At 40.0% G+C, this 27,548-nt stretch overlaps 1 protein-coding gene across 2 annotated transcripts in view; it reads right to left on the reverse strand.

Annotated features, from left to right (window-relative positions):
• The window catches only part of PPM1L (protein phosphatase, Mg2+/Mn2+ dependent 1L), a 328,248-nt gene that overhangs the window by 70,963 nt on the left and 229,737 nt on the right, over nucleotides 1-27,548 (reverse strand). For both annotated transcript variants that reach the window (XM_027542336.1, XM_027542344.1), the window contains exon 2: nucleotides 25,735-25,909. In XM_027542336.1, the coding sequence (XP_027398137.1) occupies nucleotides 25,735-25,909 (175 nt within the window). The remainder of the gene's footprint in view (nucleotides 1-25,734; nucleotides 25,910-27,548) is intronic.

The following is a 27,548-nucleotide window of genomic DNA, read 5'->3' on the forward strand; positions in this document are numbered from 1 at the left end:
GCGATCATCTCTACCCTGACCCTCTTCAGTATGAAATGTGATAGTTCAGGTCCCATATTTTCTGACCTGTTTTCCTTTTCCCCTACCCAGCTCTGTTGTAGAGAATCAGACAATTTATCAAACTCTAGAATTTAATCAAGATTAGGAAATCCTGCTCCATAATTCATCTAGTTGCTGACAAGCCTTGGGATATTGTTGCTAGGCATCCCCTGAGACCAGAGTACACTGTAATTTTTCACTAGACATTCATTATTGAGGCAATACCAGAAATATCACTTTTACTTATGAGCACAGAATAACATCAGCTAACAATTACCCTGTGCCAGGCACTGTTTATAATTCTATATATTCATGTATAAAACAAAACAAAAGAAGAAACATCATTATAATGGAAGTAAACACTGTATTGTGGATCAGCAATTCAGGTACAGCTTGGAGATGCTGCGGCCTGGCAGTGCAGAAATAGTAGTCAGTCAATTTCTGGCTTAGTTTGTGTCCTGGAAACAATCACATATTGTTTTGACCTATCCAGCATTGCTCTTCCCTAGGGAGCCACCTGTCTTCTAAGCCATGAGGCCCACCTTGCCTGCCTACCCTCCCACAGAGAGCTGAGGTGGATGAGCAAATGGCTCAGGCTGGCCAGAGTTCTTCCTCCTTGGCCACAGCTGGTGGGTTCAAAGCTGAGCATGTGACCCACACCAGCCAATCAAAATCTTCCCTGTGGATACCAGAAAAGAGAGTCTCTAACACTGGAATCCGGAGAAGGCAACGGCACCCCTCTCCAGTACTCTTGTCTGGAAAATCCCATGGATAGAGGAGCCTTGGTAGGCTGCAGTCCATGGGGTCGCCAAGAGTCAGACACGACTGAGTGACTTCACTTTCACTTTTCACTTTCATGCATTGGAGAAGGAAATGGCAACCCATTCCAGTGTTCTTGCCTGGAGAATCCCAGGGATGGGGGAGCCTGGTGGGCTGCCATCTATGGAGTCGCACAAAGTCGGACATGACTGAAGCGACTTAGCAGCAACACTGGAATCACAAGCTGTAAATATTTTTTGTGGCTCCAAGAAGGAAACTATTTGCAATAGACAAGAATATGGTTAATATGCAAAGAGAAGCAGAGCTCAGGGAGAGAGATAGAGAGAGCTTTGATATTCTTTGAGACTTGGATCAAACCATTTATAAATCAAGAGTATCCCCTGGACTTTTTCACTTATGAAATCAATAAATTTCACATTCCATTTTTTTTTCTTTGCTTAATTCAATTTCTGTCAATTGGAAAGGAGAGTCCAGGGCCCCAATTTTGATGAATCGAGTGAAGGTGACACTCGCCATTTTCACAGTTTTACAGATAGTTCTGTTCATGTGCTTCTGGTTACACTGAAATTAACACTGGGAGTTTTCTGTAGACGCTTAAGGAATAAAGCTATAACTGCACTATCAGCTTTCTTAACCATTATCACCTCCAAACATTTAGCTTCATTAGACTTGGGAGCAGGATAAATTTAAAAGGTGCCTCTTTGTGTATTCTGAATTGCTAACCCATGTCCTCAGTCTTGCTGTTTCTTAAATATGTGTAGTATAATGGCTCAGAGCTCGGATTCCAGAAACATAGACTGCCTGGGTTCAAGTTCTGGCTCTGCTACTTACTAGTGAGGGAATCTTATGCAAGTTACCTAACCTCTTCATGCCTTAGTTTTCCAATGTAAAAATTCCCCATGTAAAATAATGATACTTATGTTCTAGGGCTGTTGAGAGAATTAATCATGTGAAGTGCTTGGAACTGTATCCAGTACATAGAAGTAGTCAATAATTGTTAGTTGTCATTATTGGTTACTATATTACCTAGGGAACCTAAAGATGGTGCTCTCTTCATAAATTTACTGTAAATGCATGTACATATATGTATAAATGTGTATACTGACTGCAACATAATGAGATGAATGATACATATTGATATTTTTAGACACTAGGCTGGTCAATTTCTAGGCAAGCACTTTGGGTTCTCATTAGTACATCAGTGGTTTCAGGCTCCTCCTGTGGGTCTCTCTTACAGGCCATAGCCCTTGGGCTACAGTTAAGGTCTAGGTTCCAAAAAGTGCACAAGAAATGAGACAGTGTTACCATCAGGAGATTCTAATAGACACACAGTGGATCTCCAAGTACTCCTAGAAAGATACATATACACTTTAATTTCATAAAATAGTTACACAATTGCCCAAGATACAACTGACTCCATTTTTTAGATTCCTTAAAATGGTGCTTAGGCTTGAACCAATATCTGCCATTGGGAGTCTTCTTTCCCTAACCAAACCACAGGGATTCTAATGAAACTCAAATAGTTTTGTGAAAGCTATAAATTTGATGTGCTATATCTAAATAACATCTTTCTTTTTCCTGAGAAGATCTTATGCTCTGGAAGTTCCAATATTTGAAAATGGAACAGTGGGTCTCGCATTTCAAAGCCAAAGAAAATGAATCAAAAACATTCAAACTGTACTCAGAAAGACTAACATCTCTCACCTAAACTTAATTCTTCACTTTTGTTCCAGATTATCTAGAATACTGGCTCTAAATGGGGGCATTTTGAATATTTAGAGGTGCAGTTTCATTTGCCACAAGGACTGCGTGTTACACACATACACACACATGCAAAGGATAGGGACAATAGAGTTCTTGCAACACAATTTACGGTCCTGCAAAACAAGGACTTTTCTACATCCCACACAATTTTCCAGTAACAGAGGTGAAAGCCTTTTATAATCACATGAGCCTGGACCTTCTGTTTTATGTATAAACAAAATATATTTTTGGAATGGTTTTATTATACAATGAATTTTCCTGGAATGCAACTACTGTGTGAATTAGGAGGAACTTGCACGTTGTTTAGAACTTTATGAAGAGTTAATCTCATCATGGAAAAATCACTTCACCAACAATAGCACAACTCATTATATTGGAGTTGTCAAAGTAACCCACTGTCAGCCTGCGCCTGTAGCTGTTGTACTGATGGAGGGAGCTCCGGCATCAGGTGCAGGCATCTGACAACTCCATTGTGATTTCTGATATATCGGGGCCTGAATATTTATAAACTGAAATACATGCAATTTTACTATACATTCCTTTCCTTTGTTTTCCCCTTTGTATTATAGGACATTTCAGTGACTTTTTAAAACATTATGCATATCAGTAGATTATATTATCTATGAATTTCATTTTGGGATGGTAAATAGAGTGCTAAAAAGTGTTTTTTTTTTTAAAAAGTGCTGGTTTGTAAAGGTGAGAATTACTGTTTTAGAGTATTAACAGAATGGAAAGAAATACTCAAATTGTTTTTCTCTGAGTTCCCACTGCAGAGGAACGTATTACAGGGCAACCAACACGTTGGTTTTATGGGATTTTGTTCAATAAAAATTAAAAGGGGGAAAGAGAAAAATGGACAGGTAAGTAAACAGATTAAGAAATATCAAGAGGAAAAGAAAAACTGACTTCAGCATGAGGCAGTGAAGTCCTTATACTCTTCAAGTGTCAGATTTTCCTAAGGAATTGTTCCTTTTGTTTCAGCCTGTTTTTTTCTTTCTTCCCCTTGACATAAGAAGTGAGTAACAGCATTCACTTAAATCAATACATTGAGTTTTATATTAGCCAGCTCTAGTTTGATCTGTCCTACAAAAGAATCATGACTTCTCCTTCCATAGCAAAAACCTTTTTCTAGTAAAGGTCTGATTACCCTTAAAATCTGCTGCTCATGAGATCCACAGAACTGGTTTATAAAATTGCAGACATTTCCTAGCTTCTTCTCAAGCATAAAGAATCATACTAACTGCACTAACATATAAATTCTATCTGAAGCAGGTTAGTAGTGCATAAACGCTGGCTCCCAGGATAGTTTTGGTAGTTAAGGCCTGGCTATTTTCTACTAAATTGTTTAGAGATCTTGAGAAAGTTACTTAATCTCCTAAATTTGTTCTCCCAGGCAGAAAGAAAGCTTAGAAAACATTCTTTTCTCCTTTAGAGCCTGCTCTTGTAGTATCACACCAAAATTAGAACCATGTTTCCCTGTGCTTACCACCTTAGGGTGCTCAGCTAAGCTAAACTTACCAGATTAGGTATCTTGAGAATCTCAGAGGAAAGATCTTTCATCCAGTGCTGTTAACTATTGACTGGAACTGAAAGCCAAGAAAATCTGACATTTAACATCTGCCTCTACAGGTTGGAAATCTATAGCTGCTGTGAAATGGTTCTTTTGTTTTTGATTTTGCTCAAGGTCAAATTTGTTCTTGTTTCAAGAACAAGACTGATTTTCTCATATCATTCACTTACTGCTTACCTAGAATGCTTCCAGACTTCACTTTCTTGTGGATGTCATATAAATAAATAACTCAAATGCCATGCTCCCGACAGAACTTATCTCCCATAGGTTTCCGTCACCCTATGGCATTTTCCTTATTTCTTTTCTCTTGCCCAGTTCCCTCTGTTCACCAAAGTACTTATGGAAGGCAATAATATGGTTGCCATTCTTGGCAGTGAGTACACTAGAGATCTTGTTATTTCTTCCTCAATCTTGAACTCTTTTTAGAGAACCTGCCTATTTCAGAGCCAGAGAAGAAAAGTTTTACTAAATAGGGAAGCCTGTCCCCTTTGCCAGAGCTGACAGGACAAGGTGAACTGATCTATATAATGAGATGAGTCAAGCAGGGTCCCTAGGTCAAGAATTTAAACCAAGAAACAAAGTGAAGCTGGTAGCCCAGAGTATCAGTTGTTTTAAATGGTACAAATGCTCTGATACTCCTCCCATGAAGAGGTGGAGCCTCTGTTCCCTCCTCTTGGACCTGGGTGGGCTTTTGACTGCCTCCACAAAGAGAATTTGGCAGAAGTGACTCCCAGGTTAGGCAAAAAAAAAAGAAAAAAGGCATGCAACTTCTACCCGGAACTTTTGGGATAATTACTTCTTGGACCTTCCCTCTTAGGACACACCCTCTCAAAACACTGCACTGCCAAATAAAAAGTCTATCTTTTGGCCTCCATATTAATAAGTCCATGTGTAGGCACTCAGGTCAACAGTCCCAAGGGAAGCCCAACACTTTCACAGTTCTTACCAAGAGGCCAAAAGTATGAATGAAGAAGCTATGTTGGAAGTGGCTTCTCCAGACCCAGGTCCCCAGCCATTTGGGTCTCCCACAATCTCTTTAAAGAGTCTGGGTGTTTTCCAGGGTTCCACAACCTGACCTCCACTAAGGCTTTGAAACAAGGGTAGAAGAGGACAGTTTTATTGTTTACAAGGTAGGTGTGTACTGGTTTTTATAAATGGAATGTTTTTTACTATATAGTAAATTGTTAATAATAGACTAGAGTAATTGTTCAATCTACCCTGTCAAAAGCTTGGAAATGCATTTATGATTTTGGGGGTTTCCTGAAAACCTGCATCATCAATACAGGCATCTGAAATAAAATAAAAAGCTATACATTATAATAATAATACTTGGAGAATATATATCTGTTTAGAATGACTGTCTACACATTGGGAGATTCAGTTTTTGGTGAAAGAAAATAGTGAAGAATGGAGTACAAGGGCAAAAATTCATATAAAATATTCTTAGAGAAGAGACTTTATGCTTAGCACAGCACATCCATTCAGGTAGACACAAATAATGAGACTTGTTCATCAAGTAAAAAAGATACACAAGAAACCTCCAAGGGAAACAAATCAACAATATTCCAATCTCACTCCAAATGTTATCTGAGAGAACTTTATCCATTAAAACTACCAGTAAATACCTGCTATCGCCACTTACCAGAAGGATAGAAAGAACCAAAGGAAACAAACTTCCAACATGGCAATGACAATAGCAGTGCCTCAAGTGTTAAGCATTGGCTTTACAGAATATAAAATGTTGTTAAAAATTAATTTGAACCTTACTATCATACTATAATAGGACACTGCCCAATACATCAAACCATATTTTAACGATGTCCTTTCAGGTACTAACAAGGAAAGTATCTGAGATGATGCCTAACCTAGTCTTGCCCTCTAAAAATGTTTGCTGTAGAGTAGGCAACCCACTCCAGTGTTCTTGCCTGGAGAATCCCAGGGATAGGGGAGCCTGGTGGGCTGCCGTCTATGGGGTCGCACAGAGTCGGACACGACTGAAGCGACTTAGCAGTAGCAGCAGCAGCAGTAGTTCTCAACCTTGGCTGTGTACTTGGATCACCTTGGAAGATTTTAAAAATACTGAGGCCTAGGTCCCACTGCTCAAATACTCTGATTTAATGGACCTGGGTGCCAGACTGGGCATAATACTCCCCTCACCCCCTACCCCCTGCTGCCCTGCCCCAGGGAAGGTTGAGAAATATTGCTTCAAGTAGTTCTAAGACCTCAGCACTATCAACATTTACTAGTACAGTACGGTACTAAGTTGCTTCAGTCATGTCTGACTCTTTAAGACCCTATGGACTGTAGCCCTCCAGGCTCCTCCATCCATGGGATTGTCCAGGCAAGAATACTGGAGCAGGCTGCCATTTCCTCCTCCAGGAGATCTTCCCTGACCCAGGGATCAAACCCGCGTTCTAAGTCTCCTGCGTTGCAAGCAGGTTCTTTACCACTAGAGCCACCTGGGAAGCCCCTGGTGGCCAACCTTTGGGGCCAGAGAATTCTTTACTACAAGGGCTGTCCTGTGCATTACAGCATATTTACCATCATCCCTGGCTTCTACCCACTAGATACCAGTAGCCCTCACTCCCACTCCCCTTCCTCAGTTGGGACAACAAAGAACACCTCTGCTGCTGCTGCTAAGTCACTTCAGTCGTGTCCGACTCTGTGTGACCCCGTAGACAGCAGACCACCAGGCTCCCCTGGGATTCTCCAGGCAAGAACACTGGAGTGGGTTGCCATTTCCTTCTCTAATCCGTGAAAGTGCAAAGTGAAAGGGAAGTCACTCAGTCATGTCCGACTCTTAGCGACCCCATGGACTGCAGCCTACCAGGCTCCTCCGACCATGGGATTTTCCAGGCAAGAGTATGGGAGTGGGGTGCCATTGCCTTCTCCCAAGAACACCTCTAGGCATTGCCAAATGCTGGAGGAGGTGGAGGCAGGTTGGAAATTGAAAACCACAGCTGTATACAGAGACTACTATAGTATATGGATTTGATTAGTTGAGGCCGGTAGAAAACAATTCCTGACAAATAAAAGCAGAGTATAAGAGAAGCTCACTTTAGACTCCAGTAAGTAGGACCCAGCGGGTACCAGGGAACAGGGCACTGATTGACAAAGCACAGAACACAACCGAGTGCCCCCAAAAGCTGCAGAGATGTGGAGAACTGCTGAAGACGTCATAAATTCAGTAACTCTTCAAAGTCTCCATTTTAAAAATTAGCACAACTACAGGGATTTACAGATTAGAAGTGGATTTGACTGTATCCATAGTATTTGAACTCATTCCATTTTGTAAAGCTTTTGTGTTAGTGGGGTGGGGTGGGGGTGAGGGAGTTGGAGGGTGGGGAATCTGCTAAAGTCTTGTCAACAAGCAACTATTTTTAGACAAGCTCATTTTCTTTGGTGGCTCTGAAATACTGATTTTCCCTACAGGGGAAGGTTTACAAGGAAGTACAGTCAACCAAAGAGGTTACTGACATTACAACAAAAAGGGAAAATTAACCAACGTAATTGGGTTACCTAATTATACTCTGAGCACTAGAGCTTCCTGCATTTTATTTGCAAATGCAATTACACCAGGCCCATAACACTCTCAGGTATGATTTTAAAACACATGCAGGCCTGAAGACAAGTAGGCAAATTTGGCTGTGTTTATTTCTTTCTATTTACGTGGGCCAATACTTTTCACAAGCTAAATCTTAAGTGCAAAAATCAAATACATCTCTAATTCTGTGAGGGCATTTTCATTTTTCCTAGTTCCTAACCTCAGATTGAATTTTCTGTAGGTCAGAAAGCAACTTGAAGAATGGAAGGTTAAAAATATATGAGTTTTTCTCAAAACATTTTAAACAAATCTAGCCTCAAAGAAACAGTCCCTAGGAAATGAGGGGACAGTTACTTGTTAGTTCTATCCATGTTTTTTTCCTACAAATGCTGACACAATGAAAGACTCACTCATTTACTGCTGTTTTCTTTAAGAACAAAGAACTTAAGGTAGGAGTTTGGTAGTGAAGTAGAAGATCACAAAAAATGGAAATCAGGGCATTGTAAAAAGTGGAAGAGACAGCCAAGATCTTCAGTGACTTTCTCATTTTTACATCTTCACTTTTTTCTTATACAATAGAAGAAACAGCCAAGAAGCAATAAAGAAAGAACAGGAAACTTCTTTTTTTTTTCACTGAAGATAACAGCTGAGTCAAATACAAAAAAATTTTATCATTATTCTACCCATCCATTTTAAAAAAGAACAGAACAAGTCATCAACATTTTTAATAAACATAAAAATTAAAAATGTAATAAATTTTAGAACAGCCATTTAAATGAAAGAAACAAAGAGAAAAATAAGGCAAAGGGTGGGGAGTGAGAGATTGTTGAAAGCAAGAGAGCGAAAGAGATGGGGACGATGACGACATTACCAACTAGAAGGTAATGCCTTAATTTGAAGGATTTAGGATACTGCTGAGAAAACTAAACTGCAATTTCACAAATGTTGAGGTACTCAGGTCCTAGGGTCTGAATGTTTGTATCCATCCTATGAATTCTCAGGTTGAAATCCTAATGCCCCCATGAAGGTATTAAGAGATGGGCTTTTGGGAATGATTAGGTCATGAGAGCAGAGCCCTCATAAATGACATAAGTGCTCTTATAAAGGAGGCCTGAGAAAGCTACATAGCCTTTACTCCATGTGAGGACACAAGAAGTCAAAAGAGGGCCCTCAGCTGACCATAAAGCTACCCTATCTTGGACTTTCAGCCTTTAAAAACTATGCAAAATAAATTTCTATTGTTTATAAATCACTTACAATGGGGTTGCATTCTGATCAATCCACTGTAAACTGAAAATACCATTAAGTTGAAAATGCATTTAATGCATCTACTGAACATCAAAGCTTGGTCTAGCCTACCCTAAAAATACTCAGAATACATTAGCCTATGCTTAGTGGCTTTGTCATGTCCAACTCTTTGTGACCCCATGGACTGTAGCCCACCAGGCTCCTCTGTCCATGGAATTCTTCAGGCAAGAATACCGGAGTGAGTTGCTATTTCCTTCTCCATACATTAGCCTACAATTGGGCAAAATCATCTAATACAAAGCCGATTTTATAATAAAGTGTTGAATATCTCATGTAATTTACTGAATACTGTACTGAAAGTGAATATCAGAATGGCTGTCAGCAAATTGGTTGTTCACCCTCACGATCATGTGGCTGGCTGGGAGCTTCAGCTCGCTGCCCTGCCCAGCCTCATGAGAGAGAACCCTACTGTGTATGTCTAGCCTGGGAAAAGAGCAAAATGCAAAATTAAAAGTCCAGTTTCTTCGGAATACATATCACTTTTGCACCATCATAAAGTCAAAAGATTGTAAGTCAAACCATCATAAGTTGCGGACTGTCTGTATTTTATTATAGCAGCCTGAACAGACTATAGCAGTGCTGCTGCTGCTGCTAAGTCGCTTCAGTCGTGTCGGACTCTGTGTGACCCCATAGACAGCAGCCCACCAGGCTCCCCCATCCCTGGGATTCTCCAGGCAAGAACACTGGAGTGCCTTCTTCAATGCATGAAAGTGAAAAGTGAAAGTGAAGTCGCTCAGTCGTATCCAACTCTTAGTGACCCCACGAACTGCAGCCTACCAGGCTCCTCTGTCCATGGAATTTTCCAGGCAAGAGTACTGGAGTGGAGTGCCATTGCCTTCTCCGGACTACAGCACTGGGCACATGTTAAAATGCTCTAGAAGGAAATGTCTTCATGAATTCGAGGAGACAGAAGTGATATGCAAAATGAGAGATTGACGGCATTGCTTTTGCCCAGATAAAATGAAGCTGAGGTGTGGGAAAGGAGGCTGGGGTAAGCACCCTAAGGCCATCTGGTGCTGAGTGCAGGGCTGAACACTCCAGCTTTGGATTTAGAGAAGCGGGATGTAGGTAGTCATTAGGAAATTAGAGGAAAAGATGATGATACTACAGAGGAGATGGAGGAGCTGGCAGAGTCAGAGTAGATATTTTTACAATGCAGATTGTGGTAGCCTGCCTCTAAGATGCCCGGCAAGCTGAAGTCCATGGGGTCACACAGAGTTGGACATGACTTAGTGACTGAACAACAACAGGGACACTGGCAGCTCAGTCGGTAAATAATCTGTCTGCAATGCAGGAGTGTGCTGTGCTTAGTTGTTCTTTGTGACCCCATGGAGCCTGTCAGGCTCCTCTGCCCATGGGATTCTCCAGGCAAGAATACTGGAGTGGGTTGCCATTTCCTCCTCCAGGGGATCTTCCCAACCCAGGGATTGAACCCAGGCCTCCCACATTGCAGGTGGATTCTTTACCATCTGAGCCACCAGGGAAGACTGGGGTTCAATCCCTGGGTCAGGAAGATCCCCTGGAGAAGGAAATGGCAACCCACTTCAGTATTCTTGCCTGGAAAATCCCATGAATAGAGGAGCCTGGCAGGCTACAGCCTATGGGATCTCAAGAGTCAGACACAACTTAGCAACTAAACCACCACCACCACCAAGATGCCCTCATGAGCACTACCTCCTGGCATACCCTTGTATGTCCCCTCCCACAATCAGTTAGTGTTGGGCTGTGTAACCAATGGCATATGGCAGAAATTATAATATTTTACTTTTGATAAGAGATTATACAAAACTTCAGTTTCATCTTGGGTTCTCCTGGGCTCTCTCAGGTCACTTACACCAGGGAAGCCAGGTAGCAAACTGCCTTATGGAGAAGCCCATGGAGAAAGGAAGTGAGGCCTCCTGCCAAGAGCCACGTGAGTAAGCTCGCACTTCTAGCCTGCCTTTAAAGACTAGCTGACAGCTTGATTGCCACCTCATGAGAGAATCAACCAGCATTCTGGACCCTCAGAAGGTGTGTGAGATAATAGACATTTATTGTTTTAAGCTACTAAGTTTTGGTACTTTTAAATAAACTTGTAGATAAATAATTATTTATTGTTTTAAGATCCTAAGTCATTTATTAGAGAGCAGTGGTTAACTAACACATAGCATTAGAAAAAGTGAAAGCAAATATATAAAAACATAGTACACATACACTGAACTCAAGGGATTGCTTTTCCATCTAGGGCAGAGCATGGAATGAGCAGAAGGTTGACAGAGCCAGTATTTTGGTGATTTCAGTTGTGTCCTGGGTAAGAATCAAATTAACTTACGCAAAGTGCATAATAGTTAATCCTCTCTACCATGAAAGCGATTGGAAAATACACCTATATACCAAGCCAAGTATATGGCAAGTTAAGTGTATTTCCTATAAAGTTGTTTAAAGACTTCATTTTGATGCTCACACAGCATAACTCCTGCGTAGCATTTCACACATTCTCGGTCCCAGCCACTGTACAGGGACCCGAACAGCCAAATGCAGCCCTGACCTGAGCCCTTTATCCCTTGCTCCCTTCCCTGGAGCTTCCTTGATGCCAAGGTGGGCAATGTCCCCAGAACCCATGCAGTTCTCAGGCATACACAAGCCAGAAGTGTGGGTCAGCTAATGTTCATGGAGCTCCCCTTGACAAACAAGGGCACAAGACTAGATGTTAAATGCTTCTCCCTTCACCTCCTGGTAGAAAGTTCTGAGATGCCACTCATAAGATTCCTTAGTCAGGTACTAAGGAAGCCACACTCAGTGGAGACCAGCTCCATACTGTGTCCTCATGGTAGCTTTCCCTTCTCTTTCCCTTCCTTCCTGGTTCACTCCCAAGGGCTCTCACTCCTGCCCCTTCGGTTACATTCTTAAATTGGTGACACACACAGTAAAGAATCCACCTGCAATGCAGGAGATCTAGGCTTGATCCCTGGGTCAGGAAGATCCCCTGGAGGAGGGCATGGCTACCCACTCCAGTATTCTTGCCTGGAGAAATCCATGGACAGAGGAGCCTTGCAGGCTACAGTCCATGGGGTCACACAGAGTCGGACAGGACCAACACTTTCACTCTTGCCTTTTGTTTCAGCCTCTGCTCTGGGGAAACTCAAGTTGAGACAATGTTGCTCAATGTCCAAAGTACAAGGTACCTTGTGGTAAAGGCTCCACAAACTTCGGCTTTAGGAGTTATCTCCATGGAAAAACTGTTTCATTTTGTCTTTTCTTTATGGTTAGTGCATTTGTTTCCTTCCTGGTTTTTGTCTTTGATCTTCTGTTTTTATTTTAACATTACTTTTGCATGTATGGCAAATCCTACTTTCAGGAAGCTGCTGCTGCTGCTGCTAAGTCGCTTCAGTCGTGTCCGACTCTGTGCGACCCCAGAGATGGCAGCCCACCAGGCTCCCCCGTCCCTGGGATTCTCCAGGATATAAATAACAGACATGTGATTTGTGTCACTCCTTTAATAAGAAGGATTGAGATCAAAGGAACAGAAGGCCCTGGCTCAGAGAACGAAGAAGCCAGCTAAGGTGTCATTTTGAAGCATCTCTTAGAGGAGAGATTTATAGAGACCGTACTCAAGATGAGCAATAAATTCAAAAGGAAAAGACCTTTAACTCGACTGTCCTGCCCCATTTCTTAGATTCTCAGCACTTAGCCAGAACCTGGCACACAATAAATGTCTGTGTTGAATGAACAGTGATGATCCTAGGGATTTCTCTGTAGCTGATTTCGTTTCCTTTGACTGACTGCAGAACTACAAGAGTACATTCAGGTGCTTCCTGAGAGTCTATACTACAGAAACTCCATCAAACCACCCTCAGAGATGGCCTCAGCCACACAGCCTTGTGACAAGGACATTAACAAAACAAGAAACACAGAGAGTATTCCTCTGGGCACTAGAAGGTGGCTTAAAAACAACACCGTTCAGGAGGCAATTTACCAGATGAGATGTCAGAGTATACAGCAGCTCACCAAGATTGAACTTAACATTCTTGCAAAATGACATTAAATGGCAGTCCAGCTGCCTCCAATTACAGATCTTCTGAATTTGAAAGTCAGCCAGAGGATACACTTTCCTTACTTCTCACCACTACAAATGGACGGTCACAGTACATGAGAAATTCCAGTGCTTTAAAAACCACCTATCGTTCCCTTCATACTGAAAATCTTACCATTAACTTGGAGTTCATTAAATTTATTACAAGCATTCCAACAAGGCCTCACAGAAGCTCGGTTACCAAACTCCCATGGTACAGAAAGGAAAAGATACAGATGGCATCGACACCCTGCCTCTAGCTGGTCAATGCAGTCTAAATGGTGACCACCTGGTACAATTATTTTCTTTGAAGCAAACACATTTTCTCCGGGCCTCGTAATCAAATACTACTTCAGAGCAGGTAGTAGCATTACTTCCTTTGTGACAAACAATGACAACTTGATTAGGAAGATAAACACAGCTCCAGTCAAATGTGTTCATCACCAGAGGCAGCACATCTTGATTCTAAATCTCTGTTAGCCTGTAGTTTCCAGTATTCTCAGCAAAGTTCTCTAAAATTTAACATTTTGTTTGCCCACTGCAAAACTTGGATCAATGTATTCTCAGAGTGCATATGAGGCCTTTTATTAAAGATAAGATGAAGTTGGAAAATGTGATTTAAAAACAAAATAACTTCCCATCATATTGTGTTTATAAAATTTAGTCTGAATTATCACTTTTTTAAGGGGTAGGGGTGAGACCTCATAAGAAAACAGGTGATGCTGATAAGTATATTAATATAAGCTAATTAAGTTATGACCAACCTAGACAGCATATTAAAAAGCAGAGACATTACTTTGTCAACAAAGGTCCATCTAGTCAAAGCTATGGTTTTTCCTGTAGTCATGTATGGATATGAGAGTTGGACTATAAATAAAGCAGAGCGCCAAAGAATGGATGCTTTTGAACTGTGGTGCTAGAGAAGACTCTTGAGAGTCCTTTGGACTGCAAGGAGATCCAACCAATCCATCCTAATGGAAATCAGTCCTGAATATTCATTGGAAGGACTGATGCTGAAGCTGAAACTCCAATACTTTGGCCACCTTATAAGAAGAATTGACTCATTTGAAAAGATCCTGATGCTGGGAAAGATTGAAGGCAGGAGGAGAAGGGGACGACAGAGGATGAGATGGTTGGATGGCATCACCGACTTGACAGACATGAGTTTGAGCAAGCTCTGGGAGCTGGTGATAGGCAGGGGAGCCTGGCATGCTGTAGTCCATGGGGTAGCAAAGAGTTGGACACAACTGAACGACTGAACTAATATAAATTAAAATTAGTTGGAGAGTGACACAGAATGTGGAAGGTGATGTTACAGCAAAGGTTAAGAATAGGTCTGTATAGATGGCCAATGCTGCTGCTGCTAAGTCATTTCAGTCATGTCCGACTCTGTGCAACCCCACAGATGAGAGCCCACCAGGCTCCTCCAGCCATGGGATTTTCTAGGCAAGAGTACTGGAGTGGGGTGCCATTGCCTTCTCTGATAGATGGCCAATAGGCACATGAAAAGATGCTCAAACCCACTAATAATCAGAGAAATACTAATCAAAACTACAGTGAGGTACTATCTCATACCAGTCAGAATGACCATTATTAAAAAGTCTACAAATAATAAATGCTGGAGAGGATGTGAAGAAAACTCCTACATTATTGGTAGGAATGTAAATTGGTATAGCCACTACTGAGAACAGTATGGAGGTTCCTTAAAAAACTTAAAATAGAGTTACCATATGATCCAGCAATCCCACTGCTGGACATATATCTGGAGAAAACTCCAATTGGAAAAGAAACATGTACCCCAATGGTCATAGCAGCAATCTTTACAATAGCCAAGACATGGAAGCAACTTCAGTGTCCATCAACAGATGAATGGATAAAGAAGATGTGGTATACATATACAATGGAATATTATTCAGCTATAAAAAGAATGAAATAATGCCATTTGCAGCAACATGGATGGACCTAGAGATTATCATACTAACTGAAGTAAGCCAGACAAAGACAAATATCACTTGATACTGCTTATCTATGAGTTAAAAAAAAAAGTATAAATGAACTCATTTGCAAAACAGAAAGAGACTCACAAATGTAGAAAACAAATTTATGGTTACCAAAGGGGAAAGGGGAGGGAAGGATAAATTAGGAGTTTGAGATTAACATATATATACTACTATACATAAAGTAAAAAAGCCTTACTGTATAGAATGGGGCACTATATGCAATATCTTATAATAAACTACAATGGAAAAGATTATCAAGATTATAAACTATAAAAGAACTACTTTGCTGTACACCAGAAACCACAACATTGTAAATCAACTGTACGTCAATTTAAAAACATTTATTTTCAAAAGAATAGGTCTGTATAAGGTGCTGATACATAACCACAGTTACTGAGCAAAGAAAAAAAAAGCATCACTCAAAATAAACCTGCCTTTAAAACATGCAACCGACGTTATAGTTCAAGACGAACAGTTCAAGAGATTTATAGGTTCTCTTACCATTTTCTGATTTATTTAAGAACTCTCTCAATCCCAATTCCTTCCTCCTCTACCTGACCACTATCCCCTGAGCACACACCGTAGCACCAAGTGCACCGAACTGTAGTTATCTGTTCCTACCACTGTATCTCTGGCCTCCCGCCACCACACAAACGTGCACACACACCTGGAGTGAAGGGCCATGTGGTCATCTGGGCATTCCCAGTGGCAGGCACGGTGCCTGGTTCCTGGGCACTTAGTCAGTGTTTACAGAGTAAAGAAATAAATGAACCAGTGAATGTTAAATGAACTGGAGACAAAAATTACACATTGTTAAAGCTGGGAGAGCCATAAGGAAATATCCTTTTTTTTTTTTTTTAATTTTACGGTAAATGAAACCAAGCAGAGAGAGGTGCAATGTCTTGCCACAAAGATGGAAACCAATCCCAGCGCTGGTGAATCATGCATTTGGATCCTTTCCAACAGCCATGACAGATAGTCCCCTAGTTTATAGATGGCAAAGTCACTCTGTTTAGTTGCTATTCCTTCGCCCTTTATCTTTTGGCCTTTAAAATCCATGCTATGACGGGAAAATATAAGAATTATATGAAATTCAAATCATCTTGGTTAAAAAGACTGGTATTATTGGCTATAAAAAAGTTCAGTTTATAAATAGATTTTAACTAGCTATTTTCATTCTCTGCTCCCACTGCTGTATGACTAACAATTGGCTGCCTTACAGAAGTCTTCATCATGTTTTTGTTAGTCATACTACCATTCTCATCTTTTCAAGTAAGAAAGAGACCTCCAAATTCAGGGATTCTACATGGTGATAAGAACTGAAACAGGAATAAAAGAGAGGGGCCATGCTGAAAATGTTCAAAGGTTATGGGGATGGTAACTGTGGCAAATCCATTCAGTAGGATATTATGCAGTCTTTATCAATTACTTTTATGAGTAGCTTGTTAGAGCACTGAAAAATGCAATTATATTTCATTGTCAACTGAATAAAAGGTATCAAATGGGGCACAAATTATTAAAATGCAGCAAGGAAAAATGACTAGAAATAAATATACTAAAAGATGGTCATTATGTTTTGGTGGTAGAATTAGAGCTAATCTTTTCCTTTTCTATTTTTTTGTAGTTTAAAAATGTTCTAAAACATATTTATATTACTCTCAAAATGGAAAAAGTGAACATATATAACTTTTTAAAGAAATTTAGAAGTTTGTATCAGAGGTTACACAACCAATATGAAATTTTCCTTTACAACATTTTTCTTAAGTTTCCCTGTTTTTCTCTTCCTTCCAAATCCTGACAAAGCCTCTGGTGAGAACGTCTTCTGGGCTTGGAAATAAGGTTCTGATTGAAGACATAAATTAAGGAAACCTAAAGCCACCTTTTCCCTTAGGATGTGTTTGAGAAACATACTGAGAAATTGACTGTATTTATTAGACTGAAGAACTTCCTGCAAAGGCCTTTTACTGCATTTTTTATGTTCTTGGAAAACTTGGAGGGCCCGAAATATTTCACAATCTCTTTCCTGGATTTGGTTTCTCAATGTGTGTTCAATTTTTTCTCCATGACGGTAAATGGCTTTCCTTTTGAGATCACTGATTACTCTGACACTAATGGCTCAATTAAATCAGAGATATAACTTTTAGGTACCATCTATATTAAGAAGAAAATAAGCTTGATAGGAGGGACCCCTCCAGCTACTTCCCAAATTTCTTACAGCACATTCGCCACGCTTTTAAAAAGCTATTTCTTCAAAAAGTACATTACAGTACTTGGTGTGTCTTCACGGCAGGTAGCTTTGCTGGGGCACAGCTCTCAGGAACTCCTACTGGAGGACTGCATCAGACAATCACCAAGCAAAGGACAGCTTCATGCTGTTCCTCCTTCCTTACTTCCTCTGGGAAAGTTGTATGTGACTGCCTGACACTTGTCAATGGATCTGTGGGCCCCCAGCCTGAACTGATGCCCAGATGAACACAATGAACAGCTGACTGAGTTCTTTCCCTACCTTATCTGCACTGTCTGGCCCATTTTTTACCTGTAAGTGCTCTTTCTACGTGGTAGACAGATGTGCTCCTTGGAAAGCTGTCAAGGTTTCTAGTGGACTGTAGGAACAAATAAAATCTTCGCCAGTCTTAGGTTTAACTCTGAGAAAGAGGTCAAAGCATCAACTTAGGCAAATGTTTCCAGACCCAAAACAAGATTCCACTGCTGGACAGTCCACCCACTTATAGGCAGACTCAGCTCTTCCCAGAGGGAAAAGGAGGTGCTTTCTACTTCTGTTTCCCATGTCTTGGGGTTCTTGAGTGTGCAAAGAGTATCATTCTCCAATAAATGGACCTATTCTCACAACTCCCTCAAACACAAGGCATTATAAGTGACACTACTTTATCCTTAACAAGGGAATGTGTAGATTATTAATTCATGCCCAAATTTTAGAAAAAAATTATAAAAAATTTGAGGTTACTTAGAGAGACATGAGGAGAAGGCATTGGCAACCCACTCCAGTACTCTTGCATGGAAAATCCCATGGACGGAGGAGCCTGGTAGGCTGCAGTCCATGGGGTTGCTAGGAGTCGGACACGACTGAGCAACTTCACTTTCACTTTTCACTTGCATGCATTGGAGAAGGAAAAGGCAACCCACTCCAGTGTTCTTGCCTGGAGAATCCCAGGGATGGGGGAGCCTGATGGGCTGCCGTCTATGGGGTTGCACAGAGTTGGACATGACTGAATCGACTAAGCAGCAGCAGAGAGACATGACCTGGATAATCAGGGTGGTGTGATCTCTCACCTAGAGCCAAACAGCGTGCCACACTTGGAGAGCCACACTTGGAGTGTGAAGTCAAGTGGGCCTTAGGAAGCATCACTATGAACAAAGTGGAGGTGATAGAACTTCAACTGAGCTATTTCAAATCCTAAAAGATGATGCTGTGAAAGTGCTGCACTCAATATGCTAGCAAATTTGGAAAACGCAGCAGTGGCCACAGGACTGCAAAAGGTCAGTTTTCATTCTAGTCCCAAAGAATATTCAAACTACCACACAATTGTACTCATCTCACTTGCTAGCAAGGTCATGCTTGAAATTCTCCAAAATAAGCGTCATCAGTATGTGAACTGAGAACTTCCAGATGTACAAGCTGGATTTAGAAAGGCAGAGGAACCAGAGATCAAATTGACAACACCTGCTGGATCACAGAAAAAGCAAGGGGATTCTAGCAAAACATCTACTTATGCTTCACTGACTACCCTAAAGCTTTTGATTATGTGGATCAAAACAAACTGTGGAAAATTCTTAAAGAGATGGGAATACCAGACCACCTGACCTGCCTCCTGAGAAATCTGTATGCAGATCAAGAAGCAACAGTTAGAACCAGACATGGAATGATGGACTAGTTCAAAATTGGGGAAGGAGTATGTCAAGGCTGTATATTGTCACTCTGCTTATCTAACTTACATGAAGAGTACATCATGCAAAATGCCAGGCTGAATGAAGCACAAGCTGGAATCAAGGTTGCTGGGAGAATTTATCAATAACCTCAGACATGCAGAGGATCCCACCCTAATGGCAGAAAGTAAAGAGGAACAAAAAAGCCTCTTGATGACGGTGAAAGAGGAGAGTAAAAAAGCTGGCTTTAAACTCAACATTCACAAAACGAAGATCATGGCATCTGGTCCCATCACTTCATGGCAAATAGATGGGGAAAAAATGGAAACAGTGACAGACTTTCTTTTCTTGGGCTCCAAAATCACTGCAGATGGTGATTGCAGCGATGAAATTAAAAGATGCTTGCTCCTTGGAAGAAAAGCTATGACAAACCTAGACAGCATATTAGAAAGCAGAGATATTTCTTTGTTGACAAAGGCCCTTCTAATCAAAGCTATGATTTTTTCAGTAGTCATGTACAGATGTGAGAGTTCGACCATTAAGAAAGTTGAGAATCAAAGAATTGATACTTTTGAACTGTGGTGTTGGAGAAGACTCTTGATAGTCCCTTGGAGATCAAACCAGTCAATCCTAAAGGAAATCAACCCTGAATATTCATTGGAAGGACTGATGCTGAAACTGAAGCTCCAATACTTTGGTCACCTGATGTGAAGAGTCAATTCATTGGGAAAGACGCTGATGCTGGGGAAGATTGAGGGCAGGAGGAGCAGGGGGTGACAGAGGATGAGATGGTTGGATGGCTTCATTGATTCAGCAGACATGAGATTGAGCAAACTCTGGGAGATAATGAAGGACAGAGAAGCCTGGCATGCCACAGTCCATGGGTCACAAAGAGTCAGACATGACTGAACGACTGAACAACAAAGAGAGACATGAATAACATATAAGCATAAAAGTAAATAATGAGAGAAAAAAATTCCCTCTCGGGCTATTTCAACCCTTCAACTTTTGCCCACTCTGTGAGTGCTAAATCGCTTCAGTCGTGTCTGACTCTCTGCAACCCTACAGACTGTATACCACCAGGCTTCTCTGTCCATGGGATTCTCCAGGAAAGAATACTGGAGTGGGTTGCCATGCCCTCCTCCAGGGGATCTTCCTGACCCAGGGATCGAACCCACATCTCATATGTCTCCTGCGTTGGCAAGTAGGTTCTTTACCACTATTGCCCACTATGATAAACACTAAATACTTAGGTTAATGATGCTCTCTGAGACACTGTGGAATGCTATTTTGATCCCTTCAAATCATGCAGCTCTTTTCCTTGGAAATTTCTCTCTGCTAAATCCAATCTATTGAAATGTGTATGAACTTGTACCTCCCTTCAAATAAAAACATTAATGGATCAAAAGCTAACCATATCTTCTCATGCTAGATTTTGCTTAGTATTAATAAGTGCCAATAAAAAAAAATCTAAGCAGTCTTATCAAAAAATCTACAAACAATAAATGCTGAAGAGGTGGCAGAGAAAAGGGAACCCTCTTACACTGTTGGTGGGAATGCAAACTAGTACAGCCACTATGGAGAACAGTGTGGAGATTCCTTAAAAAACTGGAAATAGAACTGCCATACAACCCAGCAATCCCACTGCTGGGCATACACACCAAGGAAATCAGAATTGAAAGAGACACATGTACCCCAATGTTCATCTCAGGACTGTTTACAATAGCCAGGACATGGAAGCAACCTAGATGTCCATCAGCAGACGAATGGATGAGAAAGTTGTAGTACATATACACAATGGAATATTACTCAGCTATTAAAAAGAACACATTTTAATCAGTTCTAATGAGGTGGATGAAACTGGAGCCTATTATACAGAGTGAAGTAAGTCAGAAAGAAAAACACCAATACAGTATATTAATGCATATATATGGAATTTAGAAAGATGGTAACAATGACCGTATATATGAGACAGCAAAAGAGACAAAAATGTAAAGAACAGACTTTTGGACTCTGTGAGAGAAGGCGAGGGTGGGATGATATGAGAGAATAGCACTGAAACATGTATATTATCATATGTGAAACAGATCGCAAGTCCAGGTTCGATGCATGAGACAGGGTGCTCAGAGCTGGTGCACTGGGATTACCCTGAGGGATGGGATGGGGAGGGAGGTGGGAGGGGGGTTCAGGATGGGGAACACATGTACACCTGTGGCTGATTCATGTCAATGTATGGCAAAACCAATACAATACTGTCAAGTAATTAGCCTCCAATTAAAATAAATAAATAAATATTTTAAAAATCTAAGCAGTCTTAACAAGAATCCATGAATGATGGCTCAGAACCTTTCCTCCCAAAATCTGGTTTTGCCTCACTCATACAGTCTCACTCCCTATCTTACCAAAAAAAGCATGCCTGAGCAAATTCATGTGCACATGCCAAAAAAGCTAAGTGACAGTTGTCTTCTAGTCAGTTTTTAAACAAATTACATAGGATATCTATGAAGAGAGGAGAAAGGCAAATGAGCAAGCAGAAGATTCATGAAGCAGCTACCTGCAACCTCCCAGAAACCATGGCTACCTCAGTTTTCGATGTCAAGAGACCAGAATCACAGTTTTAGAAACGGAAGACATCTATGAGATCCTGTTCACACCTTCCATTTCTAGGGAAATAGGCTTTAGGGGGGTTTGGTGACTTAATCAAGGTCACATACCTGGTTGGCAGCAGAGCTAGGAACAGAATCTGGGTTTTCTGGCTCCAAGAACTCTTTCAATTATACCACAAAAATCTTTATTCCTATAACAGTCTGACTTAAAAATAAACTAACCGGATGAAAATCTAAAGTGGTTTGCTGCTGCTGCTGCTAAGTCGATTCAGTTGTGTCTGACTCTTAGCGACCCCATGGACTGCAGCCTTCCAGGCTCCTCCATCCATGGGATTTTCCAGGCAAGAGTACTGGAGTGGGGTGCCATTGCCTTCTCCGATAAAGTGGTTTATATTCATACAATTCCTATTTTTATATACAGAATATAATTAACATTATTGAACCTTTTCTCTGTGAATGAAGGTCACTGTTAAGCAGATCAATGATGTCCGCTCTAGGATGCAGGGTCTGTGAATGCTGATTTGAATTAGAGTGTAGTGCCATATGATGACTACTTTTTATGGATTTACTCTTTGCTCTTATTCCTTGCTGCTCTGAGGCTCTGCTCTAAGCATCATCCCCTTCCCTACCTTCTAAATCTAAATTCATGTTTTGAAAGTCTGTTCCCTAGAGTAATATGAAATGTAGACAAATGTTTATATTCATTGCAGCATTATTCATAATACCAAAACCAAAAAAAACCCATAATCGTCCAACATAAGAAATGCTCAGTGAGTAGCAATTTCAAAGAACAGAACATTATGCAGCCATTAAAATTACCTTCCCATGAAGAGGTTTTAATAAAATGAACAGCCACTTTCACTGCTCCTTTTCTCCACATCCCCTCAGCTTAACTTTAACAGATTATGGATATTATAGAGTGTACATGTTCCAAATGGTCAGGAATTTTTTGCTAGAAGCCATAAATCTATGTTTTAACATAAACATAAAACATAAATCTATGTTTTAGCTAGATTTCATCATGTAAGGTCTCTGTTTTCTACATCTCAGTTCCTCTCTGCCCTTTCTATGTTTGTCCCTCTTTCTTACAACTGTCAAGCATACCGCTATGCATCCCACAAATGCCAACGGAGTGAATGACAACCTGCATGAATATGGTGACAGCCCAGCTTGATTAGTAGTTAGGAGACTGGAATTCCAGCTCTATAACTAACTGTGTTACTTTAGACAAGTCTCAGTTTTCTCATTATAGAATGGTAATGGGCAATCCTAAAATTTATATGGATGCATAAGACCCAGAATTACCAAAGCAATCCTTAAGCCTTAAGGGAGAAGCAGGAGGCATAACCCTCCCAGACTTCAGACAATACTACAAAGCTACAGTAATCAAAACTGCATGATCCTGGCACAAAAACAGACATATGGATCAATGTAACAGAAGAGAAAGCCTAAATATCAACCCACACACTTATGGACAATTAATCTTTGACAAATAAGGCAAGAATATACAATGCAGAAAGGACAGTCTGTTCAAGTGGTGTTGGGAGGGTGGGACAGTCACATGTAAATCAATGAGGTTAGAACACATCCTTTCACCATACACAAAAATAAATTTTAAATGGCTTAATGAAATATAAGACATGACAGCGTAAAACTCTTTGAGGAGAACACAGGCAAAACATTCTCTGACATAAATTGTACCAATGTTTTCTTAGGTCAGTGTTCCAAGGCAATAGAAATAAAAGCAAAAATAAACAAATGGAACCTAATCAAGCTTATAAACTTTTACACAGTAAAGGAAACTATAAACAAAACAAAAAGACAACCTATGGACTGGGAGAAAATATTTGCAAATGATGTGACCAGTAATTTTAATTTCTAAAATAGATAAACAGTTCACATAATTCAATAACAAAAAAACCTAAGCAACTAAATTGAAAACTGAGCAGAAGACCTAAATAGACATTTCTCCAAAGAAGACATAAAGATAGTCAATAGACAGGTGAAAAGATGCTAATGCTGGAGAGGATGTGGCAAAAAGGGGATCCTTTTATACTGCTGGTGGGAATGTAAATTGGCACAGCCACTGTGCACCACTGTGGAGGTGCCTCAAAAAAACAAAAAAACAGAGATGCCATATGATCCAGCAATCCCACTCCTGGGCAGATATTACCCAAACAAAACTATAATTTGAAAATACAGATGCACCTCAATATTCATAGCAGCACCATTTACAATGGCCAAGACATGGAAACAACCTAAATGTCCACTGTCAGATGAATGGATAAAGATGTGGTATACATATATACACACACACACATACAATGGAATGTTATTTAGCCATAAAAAAACAAAACAATGCCATTTTAGCAACATTAATGGACCTAGAGATTATCATACTAAATGAAGTAAGTCAGAAAAAGACAAATAGCATATGATATCACATATGTGTGGAATCTAAAATATGACACAAATTAACCTATTTATGAAACAGAAACAGACTTACAGACTTGGAGAACAGACTTGTGGTTGCCAAGGGGGAGGGAGAAGGGGTTGAATGAACTGAGAGTTTGGAAATAGTTGATGCAAACTAGTATATATAGAGATAGATAAATAAGGCCCTACTATGTAGCACTGGGTACTATAATCAATTTCCTGTGATAAACCATAATGGAAATGAATATGAAAAAGAATATATATATACATATAACATAATCACTTTGCTGTACAGCAGAAATTAATACAGTATTTAAATCATCTATACTTCAAATAAAATTTAAAAAATGGTTATGGGGACAGGAAGCAGATGGACTGTCTGAGTTCTATAATCTCTGAGAATCTTGAAACTTTAAAAATTATTCTGACAGGGCGGGTTACATAGCCTTACGTTACTCCAAGAGGGTGAGAGAGGAGATGACTGAGCATTCCAAAGAGAAGAATGTTAAAAACAAGACAGATACAGAGGCTAAATAACTAAAAGCCCAACAGGCGGAAGACAGTCACCATGTCTTTCACACAATCGATAAAGCAAAGAAGAATCAGAGAGAGTAGTGAGGTCCTGGGCAAGCCTAGACATGTGGATCTACCCTGTGAGTATAAACAGGTTAGAGGTTTGAAGGAAAATGTGGACAGCTTCATCACCACAAAAGGTGCGTCAGTGGTTAGGCATGTGCAGAAAAAAATTTTTTAAGGTTTGCTCTTCTGTTTGTTATTTAAGCTTGAAATCAAATGTTAAGAATGTCAGCACTAACACTGTTTAGATCATGTGAAAGAAAATATGATGCATAATAACTATTCCTTTGTAGAAATAAAAACAGAAGATGCTGGCATTAAAAAGGGGATTAATACTACTAGTGTTTGACCATTAGAAACCTATTTTCCCATACTTCTTAATCCATTTTGTGGGAGGGTGGGATGCAGAGGTGGTATGATCATTTAAATCAAGATATTTCTCCTGAATAAGTTTAGTTTTATTAAAGATTTTAATAATTCCAAGTAATATGGCACTGGTTTCATTACAATTAGGTTTTAGCTGACAGACCATGTAATAGATAAAATGGTATTACAAGGGAGGTCAATCCAGGCCTTCACTAATAAGTTCCTTCATTAAAAAGCTCTTTTGGATAATATGAACTTACAGAAGGCAGTAAACCAAAGTGTCCAGTGTGGTGTTACGGGCTAGGATTCATCTGAGGAGCTAAAGGAAAAGAAAGTCAAGTTCAACTTGAAACTTCAGGGGCAAAAATGATACCTCTTCAGAAAAGAAAATTTCTGAAATTAAAAAATAATACTTGAAGCAACTAACAGTTCTTGGATTATTGGATGTAAAAGTTTTCAGCTCACATCTAAAATTGAAGTGACACTTTAAAAGATTATATCAGTAGAAGCATATTGCTGATAAAAGGCCAGAAAAATTCCATTTAAAAAAAGAGTAAAAAATTTTAACGGAATTTGATATTTAAGAGCCATTTTTAGAAATCTCTTGATTAAAGTCGTTGATACTAAAACTTCAGAGATGAAACTTACCGCTAATCCATGTTATATAACTTTGAATCCAGTCTATCCTTCTTCTTCTATCAAAGAAAAGGACCTAAATGTAACCAAAATCTAAAAAAAAAATTTCTTTAGGAAGAAAGCACTGTATGTGTGCATGCATGTGTGTGTGTATGTATTAAAGACCAACATACCTGCTTCATCATAGGATACAGTCAATTTTTCTAGCATTTCTCGGTCAATTGATAGAATCTGCTGTTCAAGGATGGTCTGGTAAGACAATACACTATTTTCTTTGTCTTTCTCGTAGTCTTGAAGATGCTGCTTAAGGGCCTCTGGGAGTCGAGATTTTACATATTCAGCTGCTGTCTGCAGATGAAACAAACAGAGAACCCCATTAGTATTTCTCAACTTAGGTTTTTCACTTCCCCTTAGGTGCTGTAGTGAGAACTCAAGAGTACTGTGGAACCAGCTCTTTACACAAACACGTCCTTGTCACTGCTGTTGTCATTTTTAGACTCCACTGTACCAAGATGCCAAATACACAAAATCACAGACTTTTAAGAGTTTTCCATCAGGTTTAAAGGTATAAAAGATGTGGACTGGCATTTAAGGAGTGAGAGCTCAGAGTTTCAACTATTCCACTGAACCTGGAAGGCCCAGTGATAGTAATTCTACTGGGGATAATCTGACTCACCCTTGTCTAGAATTCAGAAGCTAGTAACTCATCAGAACAGGAAGCCCTACCATGCTGTGGCATCCACATCTCTGCTTTGCTTTCTTGTTCTCTGCTCATTAATGCTTAGGCAGGAACTCTTGTGAAGCAAATAAAAAGGAAAGCCCTCTGCTAGGGTTAATAATGGAATAATAGGAGAAACAGAAAATGAAGCGATCTAAAACAATGATGCCTCCGTTTGAACAAAGAACTATTTACCACTAAAATACCTTGGCCTTTATATATATATATATATATATATATATATATGTGCGTATATAAAATATATTTTCTATTATATGTAAATAATATATATATATATTATTTTGAACTTTTTTTCCTGCTTCTGGACTATCTTCATAATAAACTCTCAACTAGTGACACCCAAAATTATACACAATGACTTTCAACCAAGTAAGCGAGCTTCCCTTAAAAGGTAGGAAGGAAGACATCTGAAAAAGACCTTCCCAAAGATTCTGATACATTCTTCTGCTGGACTGAGGCCATAGCACACTTTTCTCCCTTCCAGCTGAGAATCACAGTTAAAGTCAAGTAGAACTTCAAGGGAGAAATTAAGTAATAGAGCAGCATGTATGACTCAGAAGAACTGAGTTCTTAAATTCTTAAAACACATCTCTTGAGAATGCCAAGAGTTTTGGCATCTTCTTACAGTGCAGTCCTACATCATACATAGAGGGTCTAAAGTTGATAAAATAAATGAAGGCATATATCAATAACCTCAGATATGCAGATGACACCACCCTTATGGCAGAAAGTGAAGAGGAACTAAAAAGCCTCTTGATGAAGGTGAGAGTGGAGAGTGAAAAAGTTGGCTTAAAGCTCAACATTCAGAAAACGAAGATTATGGCATCTGGTCCCATCACTTCATGGGAAATAGATGGGAAAACAGTGGAAACAGTGTCAGACTTTATTTTTGGGGGCTCCAAAATCACTACAGATGGTGACTGCAGCCATGAAATTAAAAGACGCTTACTCCTTGGAAGGAAAGTTATGACCAATCTAGATAGCATATTCAAAAGCAGAGACATTACTTTGCCAACAAAGGTCCGTCTAGTCAAGGCTATGGTTTTTCCTGTGGTCATGTATGGATGTGAGAGTTGGACTGTGAAGAAGGCTGAGCGCCGAAGAATTGATGCTTTTGAACTGTGGTGTTGGAGAAGACTCTTGAGAGTCCCTTGGACAGCAAGGAGATCAGCCCTGGGATTTCTTTGGAAGGAATGATGCTAAAGCTGAAACTCCAGTACTTTGGCCACCTTATGCGAAGAGTTGACT

The sequence above is a fragment of the Bos indicus x Bos taurus genome, chromosome 1 (assembly GCF_003369695.1).
Source record: "Bos indicus x Bos taurus breed Angus x Brahman F1 hybrid chromosome 1, Bos_hybrid_MaternalHap_v2.0, whole genome shotgun sequence".
Lineage (NCBI taxonomy): Eukaryota > Metazoa > Chordata > Mammalia > Artiodactyla > Bovidae > Bos > Bos indicus x Bos taurus.